This window comes from Caretta caretta, chromosome 3 (genome assembly GCF_965140235.1).
Source record: "Caretta caretta isolate rCarCar2 chromosome 3, rCarCar1.hap1, whole genome shotgun sequence".
Lineage (NCBI taxonomy): Eukaryota > Metazoa > Chordata > Testudines > Cheloniidae > Caretta > Caretta caretta.
In genome coordinates this window covers 193035502-193046683 of record NC_134208.1, presented here as the reverse complement: position 1 = coordinate 193046683, position 11182 = coordinate 193035502, and the positions used below count along the sequence as shown (strand labels likewise).

The 11182-nt window shown below is 45.8% G+C and overlaps 2 protein-coding genes across 5 annotated transcripts in view; one reads left to right on the top strand and one right to left on the bottom strand.

Moving 5' to 3' along the window:
- Positions 1 to 1331: 1331 nt before the first annotated feature.
- FBXO48 (F-box protein 48) lies at positions 1332 to 7544 on the bottom strand. The gene is made up of 3 exons (XM_048842755.1): positions 7448 to 7544; positions 6539 to 6879; positions 1332 to 1751 (listed from the first exon to the last, which is right to left on the bottom strand). Exons 2-3 carry the CDS (start codon positions 6842 to 6844, stop codon positions 1590 to 1592), a joined length of 468 nt encoding a protein of 155 aa, XP_048698712.1. The 5' UTR covers positions 6845 to 6879; positions 7448 to 7544; the 3' UTR covers positions 1332 to 1589.
- APLF (aprataxin and PNKP like factor) overlaps positions 7520 to 11182 on the top strand; it is a 101057-nt gene continuing 97394 nt past the window's right edge. For 3 of the 4 annotated variants that reach the window (XM_048842748.2, XM_048842750.2, XM_048842751.2), the window contains exon 1: positions 7520 to 7918. In XM_048842748.2, the coding sequence (XP_048698705.1) occupies positions 7535 to 7918 (384 nt within the window). In that variant the 5' untranslated portion in view covers positions 7520 to 7534. Of the gene's footprint in view, positions 7919 to 10537; positions 10656 to 11182 lie in introns of all 4 variants that reach the window. The other variant, XM_048842752.2, reaches the window with a different exon arrangement.

Genomic DNA, 11182 nt, shown 5'->3' with positions numbered 1-11182 from the left:
ACCCTAACTCACTATTGCCTCCTCTCTATATTAGGTTCTCTGTCCAGCTCTCTTCTTTTCCTTCTGAGCCAACTGCTCTTAAACCTCACCCATCAGTTTGCTTGGTTCTCATTGTAAAACATTTTACAATACTTTGTATGAAAGATGCTCTGTCAGGGCTTGTCTAAACACCATTCTATCGGTTTAAAACCCATGTAAATTAGTATGCCCCCAGTGTGGATCCAATTATAAGCACCTGCAATAGAGGTTGTGACAACTGAACTATTTCAGTTAAAAAAAAATCAAGTTTTATATCAGTACAAAAACTGCGTATAGACCAGGACTACAAAATGAGCTTAAGAGGAGGTGGTTTATTGCACCAGGCTACTGCTTTCTCCTCACTGCTCTTCTGTGCAATCCCTTTTGTTTTCCATTCTCCCACTGCTGCTTCCCTTCCATGAATTCATTTACCCTTTTCCTGAACCCACCTGTACAATGTCCTCTGACCTCCCTGCTTTTCTCTTCCCCTGAAGAATTCTCTAACACTTCCCCTTATTACAAAGGCTGGACTCAAGCAGTCAACAGTAAAGTGATATGTAGAAATCTCTTTGCCCCAGGAGCAAAGAGGAAGTGGTGTCAACTAGCTGGAGGCTGGGTGAGGGTAAGAGGATGACTGAATTCCCTTCCTATTGTATGTGGGGTTTCAACTCTAGGCTTAAAGAGGTTTATTGGGGAAACTTAACCCTTATTTCCATTTCAAGGAGAGTTCTACGATAATAATTAATGTTAAAATGGCACGGGGGGGCTGTAACCTGAATTAAGTCAGAGTAAATCCAGCTCAGTTACTCACAGTATGCATCCGATGAAGTGAGCTGTAGCTCATGAAAGCTCATGCTCAAATCAATTGGTTAGTCTCTAAGGTGCCACAAGTCCTCCTTTTCTTTTGGTGAATACAGACTAACACGGCTGTTACTCTGAAACCTGTCATAGTAGTTTCTGCACTAGTAAAAGATAAAACTTAACTGCTGATTTTTGTTTCTGTGACTGAATACACACTAGGAGCAGGTCAGGGGACTAGGAAGGAGGCACTACAATCACTCTTGTGACTGTAACCGTACTTCAAGTAGAACCTGATGGTAAAGAAGGCCAGACTGAAAGAGTTCATACCCAGTAGCTTTGATGCTTATACTGTAGTCAATCCCCTCCATTTCCCATGCCTGTGGCGATTTTTCACTCTCGTGGACTCTTCACTGTCACAGGTTTCTGCTTCATATGAATTTCAAGTAAAAAAACCAAACAAACGTGTAAATGTTTTTTCCATTTTTTTCAAAAAGTGCATAATGAAAAGTCAATCCAGGACTTAACATCTGTTTAACTTAGCAGATGTTTAAAAATAATTACATTGTATAGTTTATATCTCATTTAGGGTTTTTACAAGAAGCTGTTCTGATAAAGTGAAAAATAAAAATAAACTCTGTATTTATACATTTTTTCCAGTGAAGTTTCTACTACATATTTGCAAATGTCACTGGTGTGAATGGCTAAATATTTACAGTAAAAACAGTCAGTTCTGTGCCATTTCTTGCTATTTAAGATCCATGTCTGGTTTCTTATCTTTCCAGTTCTGCTTCCAGTATTTCTCCCCATGTATCAGCATCCATGGGATACATGCTTTTTTCTGGTAAGCCACAGCGTGAGTGAATGTTGCTATATTTTCCACTCAGCCATTCATGCTTCACTTTGCTCTTCCAGTAGTTTCTCAGTAGAGTGACCTGATACAGAGTAAACAGTTAAAAAACCTTGAAAAAGTTGAATAAATTAAGCAGAAGTCAATGTAAACATTGGAAGTTGGGAGAACTCAAGTTTTACACCAGAAGAAGCATCTGCATAACACATTTGGGTGTCTGGGACCTCAATGCAATACATAGGTGTACAAATGCCCTCTAGTGGACCAGGGCTTTAACTTCACATTTTCCTGTGTAATATGAGCATCATTCTCACTTCTCAAATCTTCTGCCTCTCATCCCCACCCTTTCAGGCTAAATCCCTACCCTAAAGTAAAACTTCTAAAATATCTTTCTATTTCTCTTCCCTATCCTGCGAGCCCCAAAATAATCTAAACTCTCTTGTGTGCTCATGCAGCAGGGTGGTTGGGTTTCTCTGTTGATATTCCCTGCTCATGCAGGTACTAACTTATTGACGTTTTGACACATGTAGCTTGTTACCTCAACCCTGGATATAAGGAGGTAGAAGTAGCTGTCTGGGAGAGGGGTCTAGGGTAGAGAAGGCCTAAGGGAGGAGACTTGGAAATGGCCATATAACCGGAGAAAGACTAGACTAGGATTTGTGATATTTGCTTTGTTAATGAAGTCAGATGCCAGGAAGGTGTTGAGTTTGGATTTCAGTGTGTCTACTATCTTCAGAGCAGCGTGAGTATTCCATCTGCTCACAGCCCTGCCTCCTTATGAGCTCTTGCCTCAAACTGAACTACTAAAACACTTCCTCAGAGAGGAAATGAGTCTGAAACTGTGTAACTCTGAGTTCACTGACCAGTGATCTATGCAGAGGTAGACTTAAAACCCCAAAAGAGGTGGCTGTATCCTACTTTCTTTCAAATTAGTGCTGGTTCAGGGTGGTGGTTGCAATGTCTGAATTCATTCCCTCTCTGATCTGCTACGTCTTGCAGGTGATAGCTGTCATAAAAACGGACATACTGGGTTAGACCAGTGGTCCATCTAGCCCAGCAGCCTGTCTTCTGACAGTGGCCAGTGCCAGGTGCTTAAGAGGGAATGAACAGAACAGGTAATCATCAAGTAATCCATCCCCTGTCACCCATTCCCAGCTCTGGCAGAGGCTAGGGAAACTTCAGAGCATGGTTTTGAATCCCTGCCCATCCTGGCTAATAGGTCCATCAATGGCTATCCTCCATGAACGTATCTAGTTCTTTTTGAACCCTGTTATAGTCTTGGCCTTCACAACATCCTCTGGTAAAGAGTTCCACAGATTGACTGTGTGTTGTGTGAAGAAATACTTCCTTTTGTTTGTTTTAAATTTGCTGCCTATTAATTTCATTTGAAGACCCTAAATTCTTGTGTTAGATATGAGAAGGTGTTATTTACTCTTATTTAATTTCTCCACACCAGCCATGATTTTCTAGACCTCTATCATATCCGTAGTAGTCTCTTTTCCAAGATGAAAAGTCCATTTTATTAATCTCTCCTCATATGGAAGCTGTTCCACACCCCTAATCATGTTTGATGCTCTTTTCTGTATTTTTTCAAATTCCAATATATCTTTTTTTGAGATGGGATGACACATCTGCATGCAGTATTCAAAATATGGGCATATCATGGATTTATACAGAAGCAATATGATATTTTCTTATTATCTACCCCCTTTCCTAATTATTCCCAACATTTTGTTAACTTTCTTGACTGCTGCACATTGAGTGGATGTTTTCAGAGAACTATCCACAATGACTCCAAGATCTCTCTCTTGAGTGGTAACAGCTAATTTAGATCCCATTGTTTTATATGTATAGTAGGGATTTCCAGTGTGCATTTCTTTGCATTTATCTACATTGAATTTCATCTGTCATTTTGTTGAAGTCACCTAGTTTCGTGAGATCCTTTTGTAGCTCTTCGCAGTCTGCCTGAGACTTAACTACCTTGAGTAATTTTATATCATCTACAAATTTTGCCACCTCACTGTTTACCCCTTTTTCCAGCTCATTTATGAATATGTTGAACAGTACTGGTTGCAGTACAGACCCTGGGGGGACACCACTATTTACCTCTCTCCGTTCTGAAAACTGACCATTTATTCCTACCCTTTGTTTCCTATCTTTTAACCAGTTACTGATCCAGGAGAGGACCTTCTTATGCCGTGAGTAGGGCTCTACCAAATTCATGGCCATGAGCATCACAGACTGTGAAATCTGGTCTTTTGTGTGTTTTTACCCTATACTATACAGATTTCATGGGGGAGGCCAGCATTTCTCAAATTGGGGGGGTCACAAGGTTATTTTAAGGAATCTGAAGCCAACTCTGAAGGAAGCAATGCAGAAGTAAGGGTGGCATGGTATGGTATTGCCACCCTTACTTCTGCACTGCTGCTGGCAAGGCACTGCCTTCAGAGCTGGGCACCTGGCCAACAGTTGCCACTCTCCAGCTGCCCAGGTCTGAAGACAGCACAGAAGTAAGGGTGGCAATACCATACCATGCCACCCTTACTTCTGCATTGCTTCCTTCAGAGTTGGGTGGCCGGAGAGAGGCAGCTACTGACTGATGGCCCAGCTCTGCAGGCAGCAGCGCAGAAGTAAAGATGGCAATACCATACCATGCCATCCTTACTTCTGCGCTGCTGCTGGCAGCGGCTCTGCCTTCAGAGCTGAGCTTCCGACCAGCAGCTGCTGCTCTCCAGCTGTCGAGCTCTGAAGGCAGCGCTGCTGCCAGCACCAGTACAGAAGTATGGGTAGCAGTACAGCAACCCCCCACAACTCCTTTTTGGGTCAGGAGCCCTACAATTACAACACCATGACATTTCAGATTTAAATAGCTGAAATCATGAAATTTACACTTTTAAAAATCCTATCACCAGTGACCAAATTGGACCGTGAATTTGTTAGGATCCTACTTAGGAGAGCTTACTTTGCTTAAGAGCCTTTGGTGAGGAACCTTGTCAAAGACTTTCTGAAGATCTCAGTACGCTATATCCACTGGATCACCCTTGTCCACATGCTTGTTGACCCCCTCAAAGAATTCTAGCAGATTGCCGAGGCATGATTTCCCTTAACACTTTTTGTAGACTCTTCCCCCAACAAATCATGTTCATCTATGTGTCTGATAATTCTTTTCTTTACTATAGTTTCAGCCAATTTGCCTGGTACTGAAGTTAGGCTTACTGACCCATAATTGCCAGGATTGCTTCTGGGACCTTTTTTTTTTTTTTTTAAATTAGCATCACATTAGCTGTCCTGCAGTCATCTGGTACAGAAGCTGATTTAAATGATAAGTTTAGTAGTTCTGTAACTTCATATTTTAGTTCCTTCTGAACTACTGGGTGAATACCATCTGGTCCTGGAGACTTATTACTGTTTAATTTATTAATTTGTTCCAAAACCTCTCTAATGACACCTCAGTCTGGGGGTAGCCATGTTAGTCTGTATCCACAAAAACAAGGAGTCCGGTGGCACCTTAAAGACTAAGGGATTTATTTGGGCATAAGCTTTCATGGGTAAAAAACTACTTCTTCAGAAGAAGTGGGGTTTTTTTACCCACAAAAGCTTATACCTCAGTCTGGGACATTCCTCAGATTTGTCACCTAAAAAGAATGGCTCAAGTTTGGAAATCTGGCCCCACTGATTGTTTAGCAGGCTTCCTGCTTCTGATGTACTTAAAAATGTTTTTGTTGTTACTTTGAGTCTTTCGCTGGCTGTTCTTCAAATTCTTTTTTGGCCTTCCTAATTATATGTTAACTTGCCAGAGTTTATGCTTTCTCTGTTCCTCAACAGGATTTCACTCAACATGTTCAGCTCCTCCTCGCTGTTTTGAGTAGCAGCTGCAATAGTGCTGGGTAAGGGGGTTCTAAAGCAGCTGGTTCTTTGACCCCTAGCTGTATCTAGCTTAAGAGGTATGTAGGGGCAAAAACCTCTAGATCAGCGATTCTAGGAACCCCTTCTCTCCCAACAGTATTTCACTGAAGTAAAATTATGGGGATCATGTATGTAAAACTTTGTCCCTTTCTCAATGTGTTCCATTCCAGAGCTGGACTGATCACTTCTCAAGGATCAGGTAGTTCATTGTCTCTATGATACTCTTATTTTTTGGCATTTCTGCACAGACTGCCAGTTGTGATGGTGTTTGTGATACTATTTCACTACAGCCTGGTCTACACTACAGAGTTAGGTTGATACAAGGTGGCTTATTATGATCTAATTATTTCAGTGTCTACATTAGAATGCTGCTTCTGACAAAGTAAGTCACCTGTTACGCTGACATAACTCCACCTCCATGAGAGGTGTAGCGCTTATGTTGATGCAGTTAGACAGTGATCAACTGACACGGCCTGTTGGCTGTCAGCCTCAAGGGGGGGCCGTCAGCTGGAGTCCTTCTACTCTCTGATGGCGATAGCCTGAGCTGTCAGCTGTGGGAGCTGGCTTGCAGCTGGGGCCCCCAAGCCCTGGTGTGGAGAGCTGGGTGCCAGGTGAGCCCTGCACCCCGCTGACAGCTTGGGCTGGTAGGCTCCAGAGCTGTGTCCTATAATGCCCCACTTCAGTTAGTGGAAACACTCCTGCCGACTGAAGGAGCAAGTGGGGACGTGAACTTCCTCTTTTAATTACTGTGGTGGCTGTACTTCGACTTAGGTCAACTTAATTTTGTAGTGTAAACAAGCCCTGAGACCTCACTGGCTGTAACTATTAGATGGTAACAACTTTGAGTTGCTCTTGACCTTGGATGGATCAGAAATGCTGATCAGAAGAGAACCTCTAATATCTTAATGCTCATCCCAAAAGCTATCCAGTTTCCCAAAGCTAGACAGTCCATGTTCTTAAATTTACCTTCCATGAATATCCATTTCCTCTATCACAGTCTATCTCTCGCTGACAGACAGCTCTTACAGTTAAACAGTGGTGTTTCCACAAATAGTCACTGTTCTCAATTGCACGATTCCAGCTCTTGCATGTCATTGCAGCTTTGCATAAGCTCTGAATATCCAATTCACTGAAAATTTTAAAACTGACTTCTGGAGGCAGCAGCGTCACAAAGTCCTCCCGACTTTCTTCTTTTTTCTTGGCTGGTGGAAGGATGGTCAGTTCTTTACACGAAGCGACTGCCTGTTTGTTCTTCTTTGAGGCTTTCTGCATAATTTAAGGCCTCAATACACCCACCATGAGTAACCCTGGGGGTGAGGAAGTACAGTGGTCACTAAACAGCCTGACAGGTAGGTGGTTACATGCCGTTATCACGGATCTCAATTACATAATACATGGAGTTAACTTTCACCAAGTTAATGCATCCGATGAAGTGAGCTGTAGCTCACGAAAGCTTATGCTCAAATAAATTTGTTAGTCACTAAGGTGCCACAAGTATGCCTTTTTTCTAATTTTGAAGGTTATGTTAAAGTGTCTCACATATTAAAGAGTGGGCTGTGCCTTGTCCCCAGGCTGGCCCAGCCCTCAAGCAGTGCCGGGTGGGTCACTGGTGCTCTCGTTTGCCCAGCACTCAGCAATCACTCCATTGTTGTATAGTGCCCTGTGCTAAGGCAAGGCTAGCCGAGCCCCAGGTGTTAGGCAAGAGACTGACGGGTGCCCGGCCCGTGCTCAACCATCAGGCGCCCTTGGCCGAGCCCAGCCCCGCCGGGGAGCTCGCCTGGCCAAGCCGTGGCTGGAGCCAGCTCTCATCCCCCCCAGCCGCCCCCGGCGAAGGCAGGTGGAAGGAAACTCCAACCCCGCAGGCCGCCCCCCTACCTGGCCCCACGCTGCTGCCCCCAGCTGACGGTTTAAACGTCTCCCCCATTCGAACGTGTTTGTTTACACCACCGGCTTCCCGAGGCAATGCGCATGCGGAGGGGGCTGTTGGGGGCGGTGCACGCCGGGATTTGTAGTTTCCTCGCGGCGACGCTCACGCGCGGCCGGGCGGGGAGGGTGACAGTTGGAAACTACCCTTTCCGGGATGGCCGGCCAAGGGGTGGGCGGCGGTGCGGGGATTTAAACACAAACAGCGGCCGCCGGCCCCGCCTCCCGGCACAGAGGGAAACGGAAGGGAGAGGAACCTCAAGTTTCCGGAGGGGACAGCGGGGCCTGCTCCCTGTCCGCAGGCGGAGAGCCCCCGTCCCAGCGACGCCCATGCCGGGCTTCGAGCTAGCGCCCGCGGACGGGGGCTACCCGGTGGCGCTGCCGCCCGGCCAGACAGTGCTGGGAAGAGGCCCCCTGCTGGGAGTAAGTCTGGCTCCTCGCAGGGGGGAGGGGGGGCTCCCTGACCCCGCTGCCCAGTACGGCCGCTGCAGCCCCCAGCCCAGGAACCGCCTCTGGGGGGAGGCCTGGCGCGGGCCTGCCCGGGGCCCCAGGCTGGCCCGGACGCTGCGCACCCCGCTGGGCAAAGAGGCCTCTCCCCCACCGCTGGGTGACGCTCCGACAGGGAGCGATTATCCCTGTCAGCTGCCCCGTCGCTGTGCAGGCCCCGGCGTCGGCAGCCCCGGCCTGGGGCAGATCTGACACAGCGGGAGGCTTTTATTCGCCTTCTCTTTGTCATGGAGTCTGGGGCTGGAAGGGGCCAGGGGCTCAGCTGGTCACCAGACCCACCAGTATAGCCCAGGCTCTCAGACTTCACCCGCTGAGCCCCGTCTGGGGGAAGGCCTTATGGGGAAGCCGGGGAGGTGGGCGGATGGACGCCTGCCCATGTCTAACGGCCCTTCCCCCAGCCTTGTGGGAGGGACCACTGGGCCCGGGAACCAGATGGAGAAGGCGGGGGGGAGCAGCTAAGGAATAACAGGGTCAGGAGCGAGGGTCATAGGTTCAAAACTAGGGATTCAGAGGAGGACACTGAGCAGAGAAACCTCTGACAGTGCCCACTGTTCCTCAGAGCTGTCTAGGGATCCAGCGGACCTCTGCCCAGATGCGTGAAATCAGGGAGGAGCGGAAATAGGTCCCACAGTTGCAAAGCACCCACTCATCTATCATCCTCGTCCTGGTGTTGTAGATGGCTACCTTGGCCAGGGCCAGGAGGAGGTTAATGAGGCAGTCTCGCAACTTGGTGGGGCCATGGACAGAGTGTGCAAATATAAACAGGTGTGGGGAAAAGTGCTGCCAGAACATAGGGGCTGCAACCTGGCGCATTTGAGATAAGCATGCACCAGGTTCTCCCTCACAGCGCAAAAGGGGCAGGCGTTGGGGATGGGGGTGAACTGCACTAGGTACACGCCTGTGCTCACGGTTTCACAGAGGGGCCGCCAACCGATATCCCCAGCAGGCTGTGGGACCAGGGTGGATTAGAGGCTGGGGAAGGTGGAAGCAGAGCCCTCCAGCTCCTTTCAAGCATTTCTCCATAATCCGGAATGGTAGGAAACTTGTGTTAACAAAAACGACGATTCTCCTTTAACGTGACTCTAGGAGCTGGGGCTTTAAGAGAAACTCTAAACATTGAGACTAATAAATCGTATGGGTTGGTGATGCTGACTCATTTTCCTGTTTGCATAAACATCTCCTGATTCTCTCCCAAATCAGAGGAAATTAGGGGTCAAACTGTGGAGAGGGAATAGCATCAGTCCCCCAAACTTTCTGCTAACACAAACTAAGTTCTGCTCTGAGACATGAAAGCAAGAGTTCACTTTTCAGCAGCTGACAAGAACGTCTGAGGAACAGTTGGGGGTGCGGGGGGGGGGGGGGAATGGGGAAATAGTTTTACTTTGTGTAATGACCCATCCACTCCCAGTCTTTATTCAAGCCTAAGTTAATTGTATCCAGTTTGCAAATTAATTCCAATTCAGCAATCTCTCCTTGGAGTCTGTTTTTGAACTGGGAGTGGATGGGTCATTACACAAAGTAAAACTATTTCCCCATGTTTATTCCCCCTGCACCCCCCACTGTTCCTCAGACATTCTTGTCAGCTGCTGGAAATGGCCCACCTTGATTATCACTACAAAAGGTCGTGCCCCCCTCCGGTAATAGCTCACCTTAAGTGATCACTCTCCTTACAGTGTGTATGGTAACACCCATTGTTTCATGTTCTCTATGTATATAAATCTCCCCACTGTATTTTCCACTGAATGCATCCGATGAAGTGAGCTGTAGCTCATGAAAGCTTGTGCTCAGATAAATTTGTTAGTCTCTAAGGTGCCACAAGTACTCCTTTTCTTTTTGCAAATACAGACTAACATGGCTGCTACTCTGAAACCTGTCAATTTTCTCAATAGTAACTTCAGGTATACTTGTAACAATAGGTTGGTAATAACATTTCAGAAAGATGTGACTTAAATTGGCAGTGTCTCTTGCAACAAAACTTTTTTTGCAGGTAGGTTCGAGGTATGTCTACACTATGGGTGCTACAGTGACAGCTGTACAGCTTTAGCACCATAATGTAGACGTGTCCTACATCTATGAAAGGGGTTTTTCCACATCCCTGAGTGGCAGTAGCTGGGCCAGCAGAAGAATTCTTAACTTAGAATTCTTAAGGTTGGCTTGACTATGGTGCTCAAGAGTTCCTTTCTTACACCCCTAAGCGATGTACTTATGTCAGTCTCAATGTTCAGTGTAGACCAGGGCTTGTACTCACTTCACTCAGCCATATCAGCACTTAGTGCCTAATTGCTATGGTACCTTTCTCTAGGTGGCAAATGTGGCTGCATTCACATTGATATACAAGTTTGTTAAGTAGTTTTAGATTTGGGGGAGAGAATTCAAGATAATCTAATACAAATGGTGTTAGTATTTTTAAACTAATTTAAAACAGTAGGATACATTTTTGCCCTTAATTACACCCTATACAAACCAGTGGATTTAACTAGGGGGAGAATTTGATCAGCTGTTTTCTGTGTTTAATTTACTCTTCTGTAATGCTAGTGCCCACACTCAGAATAGTGTGCATGAAGGTGAGAAAAGTGAGATTGACTAGAAAAGGTTGTGAAACTGATCAGTGTGGATTCATCATACTGGATGTGGAATGCAAAAAGGAAACTGTGTAAGTAGTGGAAAGTAAATAAAACTTTTAGTGTTCTACACATTCTAATATACCAAATTACTTAACATTCCATCTTTTTTTCCAGCTCTGAGGTGTACACATGTCTGCATAATCCCAGCCCAGAGGGCTAAGCACCATATTAACTACCTGGATGGATATATCCCATTTATGCTGTTAAAGAAGCCATCTGCTGTTGTTTGTAGTGGTAGGAAAGGAGTAGTGAGGGGAGGGAACAAGTCCTTTTAAAATAAATTCTTCTGGTTGCATTCAAATTGGGCCTTTTTCACATTTAGATATCCTTTATTGCCTGGGGTTTTTTGCACTGAACCATTATTTTGCATTTGTCCCTTTGACTGGTCTTCCTCTGAAGAGGGCAGATACATTTTTCCAATTGAAAAGATGGCCATTTGTTGTTTCTCTCGTACACCTGCGTTCACTTTTGTATTTTAAGAGCATCTATAATGTAGTTTTAAGCTCAGTTCTTGGCTGGTTCAAAGAGTTGTGCACAGGGCAGTGTTTCTTCATGG

What these genes read in the sequence shown, in the direction of transcription:
- FBXO48 (XM_048842755.1), bottom strand. Translation starts at nt 6,844, where the DNA reads ATGCAGAAAGCCTCAAAGAAGAACAAACAGGCAGTCGCTTCGTGTAAA. An exon ending in GAAATGGATATTCATGGAAG is followed by an intron (nt 1,752 to 6,538) that starts GTAAATTTAAGA and finishes ACTCTGTATCAG; the next exon opens with GTCACTCTACTGAGAAACTA.